Below are 15553 nucleotides of genomic sequence, written 5' to 3'. Positions count from 1 at the left end.
GCCACAGTGACTCAAAATCATTCATTTAGACTTTAATACCTGGGTATTCTTCTACTTTATTATATGTTGCCTCAAAATATCATATAAAAATGGCATATTTGCCATTCCAAAATGGAATGAATAGATTATATAAATACAATTTTGCATATGAATAAAAGGTTTAAGACGTAGTTGGGATAATCCATGAAGATTTCCTGAAGGAAGTCTGCAGGAACAAAGGCAGGCAATTAACTTTCATAACTTTTCCTGAGCACCTACTGTATGTCAGATGTTGTTCTACACATTTTACAAATTATTCTTCCTGGTCGCAACAGCACTTTGATTAGGTTTTAAGGAAGAGGAAATTAGGCTTTCCAAGATAATGATCCCAAATACACAGAACATACAGTTCTGTATATCTTGATTGCACTGCAGGAATGTACACGTAATAAAATGACACAGAACTCTACACATATCACGTAAATATCAAACCCTCGCGTTTGATAGTGTACTAAAATTATGTAACATGTAACCGTTGGGGGAAACTGGGTAAGCTGGACTTCTCTATCTTTGAGAAGTATTGGTCAGGTATGTTACAGAATGTCCTTCAATTTAGGTTTGTCCAATGTTTTTCTCATAGATGGGGGTTATGGGTTTCGGGAAGGCAAAACCCACAGTACAGAGGTCAGTACTATAGCTGCAACTAACTGTGAATCTAATAATTATTTCGAAACAAAAAGTAAAAAAAAATGCATTGTTATTCTCCAAAGGGGGATTATTAGTAAATTTATTACAGTCCTTTCTCACCCGACAACACCCACACACACCTATTAACCATTCGCATAACCTGAATTGTTTGGAATGTGGATAGACAAACTAAGCTTAGCTATATGCTTGCAGCACCTCTTATCTGGCACTTTTGTTGAACAAAAAGATTTGCGGATGGGCGGGGCATTGTAATAGTCACGGGCTTGGGGAAGTTGTTCGGTTTCTCCAAACTCAGACTAGAGGTTTTTCAGACGGCTTATTCTCGGACTAGAGCAGCGGCCCAGACCCTGAGGTCTGCTTCCGACCGCGGGCAAACAGCTGCACCACGTGTCGTGGGAACCGTCCGAGGGCAGCTGGAACCGCAGCAAAGGGCCTCAGGCCACCTCAGACAGGTCAAAAGGGCCGGAACACCCGCCTAGCGGAAATACACGGAACCCCACTCCCCTACCCCCTCAGGAACAGGAGAGCGGGGCGGAGCCCAGGCAGCGACCACTCCCGGGCTCAGAAAAAGAAACTGGCACGTTGCGGACCCGGAGCTGGCCGGACCAGCGGCGCGTGGCACGCGCGAGCCCTCCCGCGCATGCTCCCTCCGCCCGCCGGCCGCCCCCGCCCTGGGTTCCGCCTCTTTCGCTCCCTCGCCCCCTCCCCCGCTAGCCTCCCTCCGAGCTTGGCCCCTCCGGGCGCGCGGCCGACGTCCCGCGTGCGTGCCGGCGCCTGACTTCACTTCCGGCTAACGCGCTCCGCTTGCCCCCTGGCCCCGGATGGTGACTGGCGGTGGTGCTGCACCTCCCGGGACTGTCACTGAGCCGCTTCCCAGTGTGATTGTGCTGAGCGCAGGCCGGAAGATGGCGGCTGCGGCTGCGGCGGCCTCGGGCCCGGGCTGCTCCTCGGCGGCGGGGGCGGGGGCGGCCGGGGTCTCGGAGTGGCTGGTGCTGCGGGACGGCTGCATGCGCTGCGACGCCGACGGGCTGCACAGCCTCTCCTACCACCCGGCGCTCAACGCCATCCTGGCCGTCACCAGTCGCGGGACCATCAAAGTCATCGACGGCACCTCGGGGGCCACCCTGCAGGCCTCGGCGCTCAGCGGTGAGTGTGCGGCACGCCGGGCGGGTACCGGGCCGGCCGCGGGAGGAGCCGGGCCCGCGGGATGCCGGGGAAAGAAGCCGCCCAGCCCCGGGGCTCGGCCTCCGGAGGAGGGGAAGCGGCGTGACGGGAGCAGGGTGGCAGAGAGCAGGGGTAGGGGCTCAGGCCTGGCTGTGAAGCGAAGCCCGGAAGCTGATGGAGGAGGACCTTAGGACTTGGCTTTTTCAGCGGCTGCAGCTGGGAAGGAAGGACTGGCGAGTCGGGGAGGGGTGGGAGTTGCCTTTCGGGCCTTGGGCGTCCGGTTGTAGGTTGGTCCTCCGGGAGAGGTAAGGAGGCCTCGGGGCTCGGCCCCCGAGAAGGCCAGGCCTCCGGGTAGGTCCTGGAGAAGGTGTCGGTACTGCCTTCGGCTAGATTAGAAAGCGAAAGGGTCGCAGGGTTGGGCCCGACTTGAGAGGCCGGTGGCGAGCGACCGAGCCGGCATCCAAGCCCTCCCCTCCGGTGGAGAGAAGTGGATACTCGGCTGTTCTGGGACGCGCAGGTGCTGGGATGTACAGCGTGCTTCGCGCCCGGGATGGGGGTGGGGTGGGCCCGGAGTGGGGGTGGGGAGGGAAGTAGGCGGGCCAGCTGCCTGAACTGTCCCGTCGATGACTTTAGGACTCTGGCGGACGCCGTGGAAGACTAGACCTTGTCTCTTAGCTCGGGGATTCCAACTTCTACCCCCCGACGACGAGAAACTCATGATCTGCAGTGTATGAACTATAGATTGATTTGGGTTCAGAATGAGGTGACACTTCAGGTCCTCTCTACTTGTTTTGCCCCAGCAAGCCGAAGGTTGGGATTGGGAGGTATGTCTGAGTCTCTCCAATGGAGGAGAGCAGTTCTGGGTGGTTTAAACGTTGGTCCGGGGAGGGGACTTATAGTATGTATGAGGTGAACGCTCAGTGGACTGGAGTGGAGTGTTTTGAAATTGCCGTGGCCAAGTTACGTTTGGCTGAGATGGACATTTCATTTGCGGTTAAATGATGAGTGGCTTAATTTAGATGCTATAGGCTGAGATTGAAAAGTTACTGTATGAGTGACTTAGACTCATGCACTGAGATATGATATATCCACCTTTCTCCATTTAGCCAAGTGGAAGTAGTTAGGCAGTCTTCCAGTTCACTTGTATTTTATCATAGACAAATAATGAAAGGTTGTTATTCTAGTTACTGTGTAAGTAATAAGAGCAATTTAGGGACACAGGATTTAATTTTTGTTGATGAGAGAATTGTGAAAGAAATGGATTGTGTATAGCAATAGAATATAAGCCTGTAGTATATCTAAGATAATTTTTAAGGGAAAGTTTTGGGTTGTACGCTTGTAATTTTTCTTTTCTTGGCTTAGGTAATGGACAGGAGGGGCGTCCTAGATGTAGCAGTGAGCACTTACCACGATGTGGACATTACAGCTTGTCACTATGTATGAGAAAAAGATACTCATTAGTAATTGGATATCTTTCTTCTTAAACTCACCTAAAAGTATTTCATATATGGAAAGATATAAAGAATAATTTTGATGAACATGTATCCCAGTTTAAGAAACGAAACATTACAAATAGAGTTGAGGCCTCCTATGTCCCTCCTGGAGTGCATTCCTCCAACCCTCCCTCCTCCATGAGCATAATCCTTAATTTGATTTTGTCATTTTCCTATGTGTTCATGTTTTTTAGTATGTGCTTGAATCTTTAAAAAATGTCTAATGTCTTTCATGATTTTAAACTTTGAATAAGTGTTATCATAGTATATGTCTTTGGATTTCTAGAAGAAGCCACATTAGAAGTTTTAAAATGTTTTTGGTAGAGAGAGGAATCTCATGGCGTGCTTTTTGTCTGGAGGCCATGTTTGAGAAAAATAATGTATGCTAGAGTTTGTTATAAATGGTTGGGGAAATTGGATACATATGTATGTGCCTATTCATGAAAGGGAAGAAAATAGTCACTCTAATGGTAGATCACTAAAGGGGAGGGTTTTAGGTGTATAAGTGTAAAGGTAGATGAATAAAACATAGCAGTGATTTGGGATAGCTTAGTTGGGGTATGTTGGGGCATTTGTTAATTAAGAAAGTATGAGATTGGTGGATACAATTGCAGATTCCCAGGCATTGAGGATTGAGTATGTGATTAAAAATGTGTAGAAGAGTTTATGGCAAACAAAATAGGAGGATTACAGGAAAACTTTGAAAGTAACAGTGAACAAATTCTGAAATGTTTTTTTATACGAGAAGTGCAGTTTATTAATAATAATTACCAGAGGTTGTGTGGGGTCCTGTGTTTGTCATCTATTCAGATGATTGGGGAGAGAATGCTGCATTTTATGTTTTGCCGGGAATATATAGATATTTAGTAGGTTTGCTTTTAATGATTAACAGAGGGTGACAGTCCTATAAATAGAATGGGGAGAAGATGCCAGTGTTGACCATGGTCCTAACATGACTCCTCTTTCCAGTTCATGGGCAGTGAGCCTCCTCCTTTTCTACCCCAGGGGAAAGACGTCTTTGTTTGAGGGGATAAAGAGGGGTACAACCCTATAGGGCTTTATTGAGTGATACAGTAGTGTTTCTTATGGATGAGTTCAGTTTATAGGGTTATGGGTAGCCTATTAGTGCAGATTGGAAATCGAAGAATGGGAGCAGGACTTGTATGTTTTATATTCAGGTGGGTGGCAAAGATGGCGAATTTTAACTATATCTACCGGTATATATCTTCAAATTATCTGTATCTGATATAAAATGTTTATAAATACACTTTGATTGGATTAAGAGCTGTCAGTAGCTACATAGGTTACACAAGTATTTGCTCTGTGTTAGTGTCGAAGAGTTAAGATTTCTGTCTCTGTGCTGACTTCTTGGCCTGGCATTGAGTGATGTCCATGCTCCGGCCTCTACCAGTCTCTCTAGTCTTGTCTCCTTATTTTGTTTTGTGAAACTGCTTCGTTTAATTTGCTTTCCTGACTACAGTAGTTTTGCTCTTCCTTGGGATGCACCAGTTCCCTGCACACAGTTAGACACATCTCACTCAGTTTTTAAGACCTACAGCAAATCTTAACTTCCTGATTCTTTTAGGCTGAAGTGATCTACTGAACCCCTAAGCACATATTGTCCTATTAAGGTCTGTTTTAGTAATTTAGCAACTTACTGTTTGTAGTTATGTTTTCTGTCTTGAACTATTTAAATTCCATTTTATTTAGCTTTTTGTGAATATGTGATGTCCGTTTTAGCTATATTTCAAACTCCTTTTGGGAAGGAACCTTGTCAACTTGTTTATATCCCCTCCCCGGGATGCCTAGTACAAAATGTTAATAAATATTTTTGATTTGGTGTGTATGTACTAATGAGTATGTTAAATGGATGCTTCCTTACATATTGACTGCTAAATAAACACCTTCTTTGGCTTCCTTTTTCCTTGAGTAGACTCTATTTTTAGAGAAGTTTTAGAGTCATAGTGAAATTGAGCAGAAAGTACAGAATTCCCATATGCCCCTTGCCTCTGTGCACACACAGACTCCCTCACTTCCAACATCTGGCCTCACGGTGGTATGTTTGTTCCTATCAGTGAACTTGCATTAACACATCATCATCACCCAAAGTCTGTAGTTTACATTAGGTGGTGTATGTTCTATGGGTTCTGACACATGTATATGACATATCATACAGAATAATTTCACTGCCCTAAAAATCCTCTGCGCACTGCCTTTTCACCCCTCCATATCCCCTACTCCCTGGCAACCGCTGATCTTTTCCTGTCTCTGTGGTTTTGCCTTTTCTAGAACCTCATATAGTTGGAATCATACAGTAACCTTTTCAGTTTGGCTTCTTTCACTTAGTAATAGGCATTTAAGTTTCCTCCATGTCTTTTCATGGCTTGATAGCTCATTTCTGTTTAGCATTGAATAATATTCCGTTGTCTAGATGTACCACAGTTTGTTTATCCATTCACCTGCTGAGGGACATCTTGGTTGCTTCCAGGTTGTTGCAGTTACGAATAAAGATGCTATAAATATTTGTGTGCAGGTTTTTGTGTGGACATGTTTTCAGTTCATTTGGGTAAATACCAAGGAGCATGACTACTGGATTGTATGATAGGAGTATGTTGAGTTTTGTAAGAAACTGCCAAACTGTCTTCTAAAGTGGCTGTACCATTTTGCATTCCCAGCAGCAATGAATGAGAGTTCCCGTTGCGCCATATCCTCATCAGCATTTGATGTTGTCACTGTTTTGGATTGTGGCCATTCTAATAGGTGTGTAGTGATATCTCATTGTTGTTTTAATTTGCAATTCCCAAATGACATATGATGTTGAACATCTTTTCATAAGCTTATTTGTGGACTCTGGGTTTTACAAATCAAAATAGCTCTACATACACGACTTTGACCATATTGTTTATATTACTAGATATGTCCCTCTCTTTAGCTATTGTTTGTTCATGCAGTTTAGCCTAACAGTCAGGAAAGAGCCTGGTTTTGGAGACAGAGGGCTTGGGTTAAGATCTCAGTTTCTGTTCCCCCCCCAGTTTGACTATGTAACCTTGACTAAATTACTTAACATTTCTGTTGCAGTTTCCCCATTTGCAAAATGGGGATGATAATGTACAATTGTGAGAATTAAGTGTTAATACATGTAAAGTTCTCAGAACAGTGTGTTTACTGTTCAAAAAACCGTTTCTTTTATTTACTTGTAAATCTCTTTAAATACCGTTTTTTTTCTTTTTCACTTAAACCTTTTGATATTCCCTGTTAAATCTTTTGAACTTAACCCCAAATTTGAACTATTTAGGAATTTTTTATGACTTACTCCCTTTCACCATCCTGCAGAAACCATCTAGTTTTTGCTTTGATGTAAGAGTAAGGTAATGTTAATTTATTCAGTATTTTCTTATTTAATTATTGGTGGTGATGTTTTCTCTTGCTTCCTGAAATAGCACTCCTCCTGCCCTAAATACAGTACATTTTATATTGTTTATTTTTGTATAAGCTTTTTTGAGGGCTTGTGGAGAGAATGGGCATAAAGTTTTAGGTAGTCCTGAATTTTGAATTTCAACTCACTCACTAACTCTCTACCTAAACTTCCTGAACTTCAGCTTCCTCATTTGTAAATTAAGATTAATGTTTAATCCGGATGGTTGTGAAGATTAAGTGGTAAACATATTTAAAGTGCCTAACACTGCTTGGCATATGCACAGTGGGTACACAGTGAATGCTAATTCTCTTAAGCATTGTGAATGCTTAGTATTGCCATGCTCCTCATTATTACTTTAAAAAATGTGCACTGACGTATTGTTTATGTACAGAGGATAGATAGGTATCATTCAAATGTAGGTGGAACTACAAATGTTGGTAACAAATATTAATTATATTTGGATAATTATCTTTAGTGTGTTGGTGTGGCTAAGTGTCAGAATGAAGTTAAGACTGTTGTAGTACTGTTCTGTGTATACTGATTTTCCCTGTAGTATATCTACATAAGTAAATGAAGATATGTGTGTGTGGTGTTAACGGATATTGTAGTGTATGTGTAAGAGGAAATCATGTCTCTTCAGTTTCTTTTTTTTTTTTAACAGTTAACTTTATTTTTTAATTTTTTTTTGAGGAAGATTAACCCTGAGCTAAGATCTGTTGCCAATCTTCTTTTTGCTGAGGAAGACTGGCCCTGAGCTAACATCCACGCCCATCTTCCTCTAGTTTATATGTGGGATGCCTACTGCAGCATGGCCTGCCAAGTGGTGCCATGTCTGCACCTGGGATCCGAACTGGTGAACCCTGGGCCATCGAAGTGGAACCTGCGAACTTAACTGTTGCGCCACCAGGCCAGCCCTGTCTCTTCAGTTTCTGAAGTGGGTTCCAGATCTCTGTCACGGTGAAAAAGAGCAAACTCCAAAGCTGCTCAGTGTTTTTAGACAAACATTCCAGTTTTATATTTCTTTATGAATTTCTCCCTTTTTCCTTTTCCTATATAGACATTGACTTTGATTTGATTTGAGAAGTTTGTACAATGGTCATAAATGAGAAAAAGATCATTGTATTCCGGTTGCAGTGAAGTTCAGATTGAGTGAGTTTTTATTTATTGTTGAAATGACATCTTGTTCAGACTGAAAGCCCAGAGCTGTCTGCTCTAGGAAGTCTTGGAATATAGAAAACGAATTAGGTTAGCCTGCATAGTCTTCAAGAAATAAATTTTATGGATAAAACTCATACTTATCACTTTCTTAGAGGTGGAAAATATTTTTCTTACTACTTCTGATTTAGGCATGCATTAATTTGGGTAAGATGTAAAATCTTCCTGTAAGTCTGAGTTGTGGGAATTGTAAATGATTCAAACCACTTCCTATTTCCTGACTAACCTTGATACATGCAGCCTTCCTAGTCTCAATTATTCTTCTGTGAGAGATAATAAACATGATATAGGGTTGGGATTTCAATAGCCCTAGAAGATAGTCGTCTTCTGGATATATCTGAGTTCTCTATAAAAACTTAATTTGGCAAATCTTTTTGTGGGCTATGGGTACATACTTTGGCTCTGTTTCGGTTGACTGACTTTAGTAATGCTACTTGATTACCTCTCTTATGTCAGAGATTGCTGTTTTATTAGCAAAACATTTTCCTATAATTAATTAGAGTGAGTGTATATTAAGATTTTTAAATATGTATTTTTGCTGTGTTTTTAAGATCTTCCGTGTTTATCCAAATTTTTATGTTTACCTCTCAAGTTTTCCTGACTGTTGAATGCTCAAAGATGGTTTTACTCTGGAAGAAAATTTCTCCTAGTCTTTGTTTTAGTAGTTATAGACTTATTAATGGGCGGCAGTCTAAGAAATCAGCCTCTGGAGCCAAACAGTTTGGGCTTAAGTCTTGCTTCTGTTTGATCTTGAAGTTCACCTGTAAAATGAGGATAATAGTATCTATCTTATAAGGTGATTATGAGAATTGAAATGAGTTGATATATGTAAAGCGTGTAGAAGAGTGCCTGGTATATAGTATGTGCTTTATAAGTGTTTATTTTTTTTATTCTTCTGGAAGCAGTGGCTATTTGAAAGGTTGCTGAGTGTAGTTAGATGTTTTTGCTACATGTATTCTATTGAAATTGTAGTACTCTGTTTTCTTCCAGTTTTCCATGTGTGTGAAAATGTGACCAGCTGAAATCTAATAAGCATAAGAGCAATAATTTTTGTATTATGGGAGAGAGATAAACTATATAAGTTAATGGATTTTGGACTTGAAATTGTTAAAAGGGCAAGGTGATGTGAAAAGCTGCTTGATTGGTATTCATTTACACATTTATTGAACATTTGCTAGACACGGGAGCACAAAATAATTAAGACAGCAGTTGGGCCTTTGCTGCTTGGTGATGTTTTTAGGTAAACCATTTTAGCATAAGTACTGTAATATGCAGTCATGCACTGCCTAACAATATTTTGGTCAACGATGGACGGCATATATGATGGCGGTCTTGTAAGATTTAATGGAGGTGAAAAACTCTTATAGCCTAGTGACGTCATAGCTGTTGTGATGTCACCGTCATGATGTCATAGCACGAGCCATCACTCATGTATCTGTGGTGATGCTGGTATAAATAAACCTATTGTGCTGCCAGTCATATAAAAGTATAGCACATGTAGTTGTGTATGTATATAATGGTTGATAATAAATGACTATGTTACTGGTTTATGTATTTATTATACTATACTTTTTATTGTTGTTTTAGAGTATGCTCTTTCTACTTATATAAAAAAGTTTACTGTAAAACAGTGTGCCATGTTACACTTGCAGCAGCCTCATACATCTTGTGTTTATCATGTCTCTTGATTGCATCATTTTCTCTTGTGCTTGATTTAATCTTGTGTTGTTTTGTTCATCATGGCCCCTAAGTGTACAAAATCCACTGCTAATGTTGCAAGAAAGAGGCCACATCGAGTGATTGACCTGGAAATTAAAAGTGATTAAGGATTACAGTGGTTGAAAATCAGTGATGGTTATTGCTTGCCAGTCAGGCGTGTCCCATTCCATCATAACTATGATCTTGAAGAACAAGAACAAGGTGACAGAAGCTGTTAAGGGATCTGCTTCATCGAAAGCAATGAGACTAACAAAAATTCGAGAAGAGGCTGTGTCAGGACTGGAGAAATGTCTAGTGACCTGGGTTGAAGACCAGACACAGAAGCGTATCCCTCTCAGCACCATGGTGATCACGGCCAAAGCAAAAAGTTTGTTTGCAATGTTGAAAGAAAAGGCTGGACCTGACTACAGTGTTGAATTTACTGCTAGCTCTGGGTGGTTTAAACAATTTAAGAATCATTATTCATTACAAAATGTGAAAATGAGTGGTGAGTTTGTGAGTGCTGATGTGAAGGCAGCTGAAGAAGTTTTGGAAACTCTAGATAAGCTGATTGTGGAGGAATATTACTTACCAGAGCAATATTCAATATGGATGAAACCTCCCTATTCTGGAAATGGATGCCTGAAAGGACTTTCATTCATAAGGAGGGCAAGTCAATGCCAAGGTTCAAGGCTTTTAAGGACAAGATAACAGTCTTGCTTGGGGTCAATGTTGCAGGCTACATATTGGGAACCCTTTGTAGTCTGGCACGGTGAGAACCCCAGGGCCTTCAAGCATATCACTGTCACTGAAATGGAGTACTGTTTGGAGAATGGCATACCTTTGAGGATTTTGCTTATTGTTGATAATGCTCCCAGACATCCTCCTTTTATTGGTGATCATCATCCTAATATCAAAGGAGTGTTTCTACCTCCACATACCACCTCTTTGATCCAAGCAATGGATCCAGGAGTTATAGCAGCTTCTAAGGCCTGCTGCCTGAGAAGGCTCTTTGCCCAGGCTGTTGCTGTAACTGAGGAAAACTCTGGGAAGACACTGATGCAATTATGGAAGGATTACAACATCTGTGACTGCATCAAGAACGTGGCTTGGGCTTGGGGTGATGTCACCAAGGAGTGTATGAATAGCATCTGGAAGAAGAAACTCAGGTGCTTCATCCATGACTTCAAAGGATTTGCCAAGAATGAGGAGGTTGCAAAAATCAACAAGGCTGTTTGTTTGAGATGGCAAACAACTTTAATCTGGGTGTGGATGAGGATGACCTTGAGGAGCTCCTCCGCGTGGTTCCTGAGGAATTGACTGATGAGTTGTCAGAACTGGAGTAGGAATGCATAGCTAAAGAATAGGCAAGAGAAAAGGAAACTGCAGAAGAAAAAGAACCTCCAAGAAAATTTATAGTTAAGGGTTAAGCAGAAGCTTTGCAGACCTCAGCAAGCTCCTTAAAAAGTTTGAAAACATGGACCCCAATACTGAAAGATTTTCATTAATAAAGAGGAATGTTCGTGGTGCATTATCTGCTTAAAGCAAATTTATGATGAAAAAAAGAAACAAACCAAGCAAACCACCACGGACTTATTTCTGAAGAGTGACACGTCTTCAAGAAGAGCTTCAAGGAGGTCCTGTAGAAGGTGTTCTAGAAGAAGGCGTTGTTATCATAGGAGATAGCAGCTCCATTCCTGGTATTGCCCCTAAAGATCTTCAAGTGGGACAAAATGTGGAAGCAGAAGACAGTAATATTGATGATCCTGACCCTGTGTAGGCCTAGGCTAATGTGTGTGTTTGTGTCTTAGTTGTTAACAAAAAAGTTTTAAAAGTAAAAAAAAAAAAAAAAAAAAAGATTTTTCTAAGTAGAAAAAAGCTATGGAATAAGAATATAAAGAAAAATATTTTTTGTACAGCTGTACAATGTGTTTGTGTTTTAAGCTACGTGGTAACCAGAGGGTCAAAAAGTTTAAAAAAATTTAAAAGTTTATAAAGTAAAAAAGTTACAGTAAGCTAAGGCTAATTTATTATTGAAGAAATATTTTTTTAAATAAATTTATGGCAGCCTAAGTGTACAGTGTTTCTAAAGTCTACAGCAGTGTACAGTAATATCCTAGGCCCTCACATTCACTCACGCTCACTCACTGACTCACCCAGAGCAACTTCCAGTCCTGCAGCCTCCATTTAGGGTAAGTGCCCTATACCGGTGTACCGTTTTTTATCTTTTATACTATATTTTTACTGTACCTTTTCTATGCTTAGATATGTTTAGATACACGAATACTTACCATTGTGTTACAGTTGCCTACAATATTCAGTATAGTAACATGCTGTACAGATTTGTAGCCTAGGAGCAATAGGCTATGCCATATAGCCTAAGTGTGTAGTAGGCTATACCATCTAAGTTTGTGTAAGTACACTGTGATGTTCACATAACAGTGAAATTGCCTAATGACCCGTTTCTCAGAATGTATCCCTGTCATTAAGTGATGCATGACTGTGGATGTGCAGAATGCTGTGTGAGTACAGAGGAAGGACTTTCTTCAATCTGAGTGAAATAGAGAAACCTTCTCAAAGGTGTTTGTTTTTATGACCAGTTTGAAAGAGAGGATGTGGTAGGGAATGTTGTAGAGATGATCATCTTATGCCAGGGTTCTTGCTTATGCAGAGACATGTTTGTCTTTACAAACATGGTGAATTCAAGGAACAGAGAAGTTTTGGGAGAGAGGGATTGGGTTTAGGGTGTGTGTGGGTATCGTTAGAGTTGCAGCTGAGAGAGGTAAGGACAAGATCACATGTTTTGTGAACAAGTTTGGACTTGATGTCAATGGTAGGGAGCCACTGTCAGTTATGACACGATCAAATTTGTTTTTAGAAGGATTGGAAGCTAGTGTCCAGGTGTGAGAAGTGATGAGAGAGTTAGTTTGAGAGGTAAGAACAACATAATTTGATGAATGTGGGGATATGAGAGATTGAGAAGGTGAAAATTTCTCATGCTTAGGATCCTATTTTGGGTAACTGGGCGAATCGGTGAATCGTGTTTATTAACCTGAATAAGCAATACAAGAAGATGTGGTGAACAGCTTTTGTTGGAGAAGGCTGGGAAGCAAGATAGGGAGATAGATTTCAGTTGTGTTAATTTTGAGGTTCTTGAAGGACGTCCAAGTAGAGATGTCCAGAAGGCATTTGGAAATTCAGGGTTGAAGCTTGAAGATTTGGGAATACAGGTTTGGAAGGCATTGGCATTTATAGAGAAAGCTTAGTCCAGTGGTTGAGGATACTGGCTCTGGAGCCAGACTGAGTTCCAGTCTATGATTCACCACTTGTTAGCTCTATCCTTAGGCAAGATGCTTAACCTCTTTCTGCACTTCATAATTAGTGCCTAACTCATTGGGTTATTGGAAAGATTAAATTAACTAATACATAGACACTGCTTGATCCACCATAAACACTCAATAAATGTTACTTTTTGTATTGGTGTTTTTAGTTATATAGTTCACTTCAACAATTGTTTGTCTGTCATATGGGGACAATAAGATGAATTTGAAATGCACCCCACCCCCCAAGTTTGAATGCTTTCTAGAAGAGGTGACACCTCAGCTGAGACTTGAAAGAAAAGGGATTAGCCAGGTAAAGGGCACAGCATGAGCAAAAGTAGAGGCATGAAGCAGGTAGTATTTGTTATAAGCAGTTTGGTATTAGAGTACAAAGCACGAGAGAGGGAGTGATGAGAGAGCCTGAGAATCTTGGACCTGCTCCTCCCGAGTGATGGCTCCCATATTTCTAAGTACAAGAACTCCCAGTTTAAGGTAAAAAATTTAGGGCGCTACTATGATAGGAGCTATGTTTTTAGTATCAATTAATTGATAAAATATTGCAAAAAGCTATTACTTTTAAGTAATTTTTATTTTAGACTTATTATACATGTAGTTTGAAAAATACTGCAATATGCAGACTTTAGGCTTTCCTCCCTACTGGCTTAGCTTTGAGATTTTTTTTTCCTGTGAGGAAGATTCATCCTGAGCTAACATCCGTTGCCAGTCCTCCTCTTCTTTTTGCTTCAGGAAGATTAGCCCTGACCTAACATCTGTGCCCATCTTCCTCTCTACTCTGCATATGGGATGCCTCCATAGTATGGCTGATGAGTAGAGTAGCTCTGTACCTGGGATCTGAACCCGCAAACCCTGGCTGATGAAGCGGAGCCTGCTGAACCTTAACCACCCGACCACAGGGCTGTTCCCTGGCTTTAAGATTTTTTTTTTTATTAAGATTATGATAGATTACAACCTTGTGAGATTTCAGTTGTACTTTATTGTTAGTAATGTTGTGGGTACACCACTTCACCCTTTGTGCCCTCCCCCCACCCCCCCTTTTCCCTGGTAACCACTGATCGGTTCTCCATGTCTATATGTTAACTTCCACCTATAAGTGGGGTCATATAGAGTTCGTCTTTCTCTGTCTGGCTTATTTCGCTTAACGTAATACCCTCAAGGTCCATTCATGTTGATGCGAATGGAACAATTTGGTCCTTTTTTATGGCTGAGTAGTATTCCATTGTGTATATATACCATATCTTCTTTATCCAGTCATCAGTTTCTGGGCATTTAGGTTGGTTCCACGTCTTGGCTATTGTAAATAATGCTGCGATGAACATAGGGGTGCAACGGACTCTTGAGATATCTGATTTCAGGTTCTTAGGATAGCTACCCAGTAGTAGGATAGCTGGGTCATAGGGTATTTCTATTTTTAACTTTTTGAGACGTCTCCATACTGTTTTCCATAGTGGCTGCACTAGTTTGCATTCCCACCAACAGTGTATGAGGGTTCCTTTTTCTCCACAACCTCTCCAAGATTTGTCACTTTTGGTTTTGGATATTTTTGCCAATCTAACGGGTGTAAGGTGATATCTTAGTGTAGTTTTGATTTGTATTTCCCTGATGATTAGTGATGATGAACATCTTTTCATGTGTCTGTTGGCCATACTTATATCTTCTTTGGAGAAATGTCTGTTCATGTCCTCTGCCCATTTTTTGATCGGGTTGTTTGTTTTTTTGTTGTTAAGCTGTGTGAGTTCTTTGTATATTATGGATATTAATCCTTTGTCGGATAAGTAGCTTGTAAATATTTTTTCCCAATTAGTGAGCTGTTTTTTTGTTTCAATCCTGTTTTCCCTTGCCTTGAAGAAGCTCTTTAGTCTGATGAAGTCCCATTTGTTTATTCTTTCTATTGTTTCCCTCATCTGAGGAGTTACAGTGTCCGAAAAGATTCTTTTGAAACTGATGTCAAAGAGTGTACTGCCTGTATTCTCTTCTAGAAGACTTATTGTTTCAGGCCTAATCTTTAGGTCTTTGATCCATTTTGAGTTTATTTTTGTGAATGGTGAAAAAGAATGGTCGATTTTCATTCTTTTACATGTGGCTGTCCAGTTTTCCCAGCACCGTTTGTTGAAGAGACTTTCTTTTCTCCATTGTAGGCCCTCAGCTCCTTTGTCGAAGATTAGCTGTCCATAGATGTGTGGTTTTATCTCTGGGCTTTCAGTTCTGTTCCATTGATCTGTGCACCTGTTTTTGTACCAGTACCATGCTGTTTTGATCACTGTAGCTTTGTAGTATGTTTTTTTTTTTTTTTTTTAAAGATTTTATTTTTTCCTTTTTATCCCCAAAGCCCCCCGGTACATAGTTGTGTATTCTTCGTTGTGGGTTCTTCTAGTTGTGGCATGTGGGACGCTGCCTCAGCGTGGTCTGATGAGCAGTGCCATGTCTGCGCCCAGGATTCGAACCAACGAAACACTGGGCCGCCTGCAGCGGAGCGCGCAAACTCAACCACTCGGCCACGGGGCCAGCCCCAACTTTGTAGTATGTTTTGAAATTGGGGA

General features: G+C 41.2%; 1 protein-coding gene across 27 annotated transcripts in view; it reads left to right on the top strand.

Annotated features, from left to right (window-relative positions):
* Positions 1-1207: 1207 nt before the first annotated feature.
* BIRC6 (baculoviral IAP repeat containing 6) overlaps positions 1208-15553 on the top strand; it is a 222397-nt gene continuing 208051 nt past the window's right edge. For 23 of the 27 annotated variants that reach the window (XR_011526608.1, XR_011526609.1, XR_011526610.1 and 20 more), the window contains exon 1: positions 1254-1833. Coding sequence is in view for 24 of the 27 variants with exons in the window: in XM_070574139.1 (XP_070430240.1) it covers positions 1509-1833 (325 nt within the window). In the remaining 3 variants the exon portion in view is untranslated. Of the gene's footprint in view, positions 1834-6013; positions 6105-15553 lie in introns of those variants that run through there. The other 4 variants (XM_070574140.1, XM_070574137.1, XM_070574115.1 and 1 more) reach the window with 3 other exon arrangements.

The sequence above is a fragment of the Equus przewalskii genome, chromosome 14 (genome assembly GCF_037783145.1).
Source record: "Equus przewalskii isolate Varuska chromosome 14, EquPr2, whole genome shotgun sequence".
NCBI classification, from domain to species: Eukaryota; Metazoa; Chordata; class Mammalia; order Perissodactyla; family Equidae; genus Equus; species Equus przewalskii.
The sequence above is the reverse complement of the archived record's forward strand: the minus strand, read 5'-3'. Positions and strand labels throughout refer to the sequence as shown.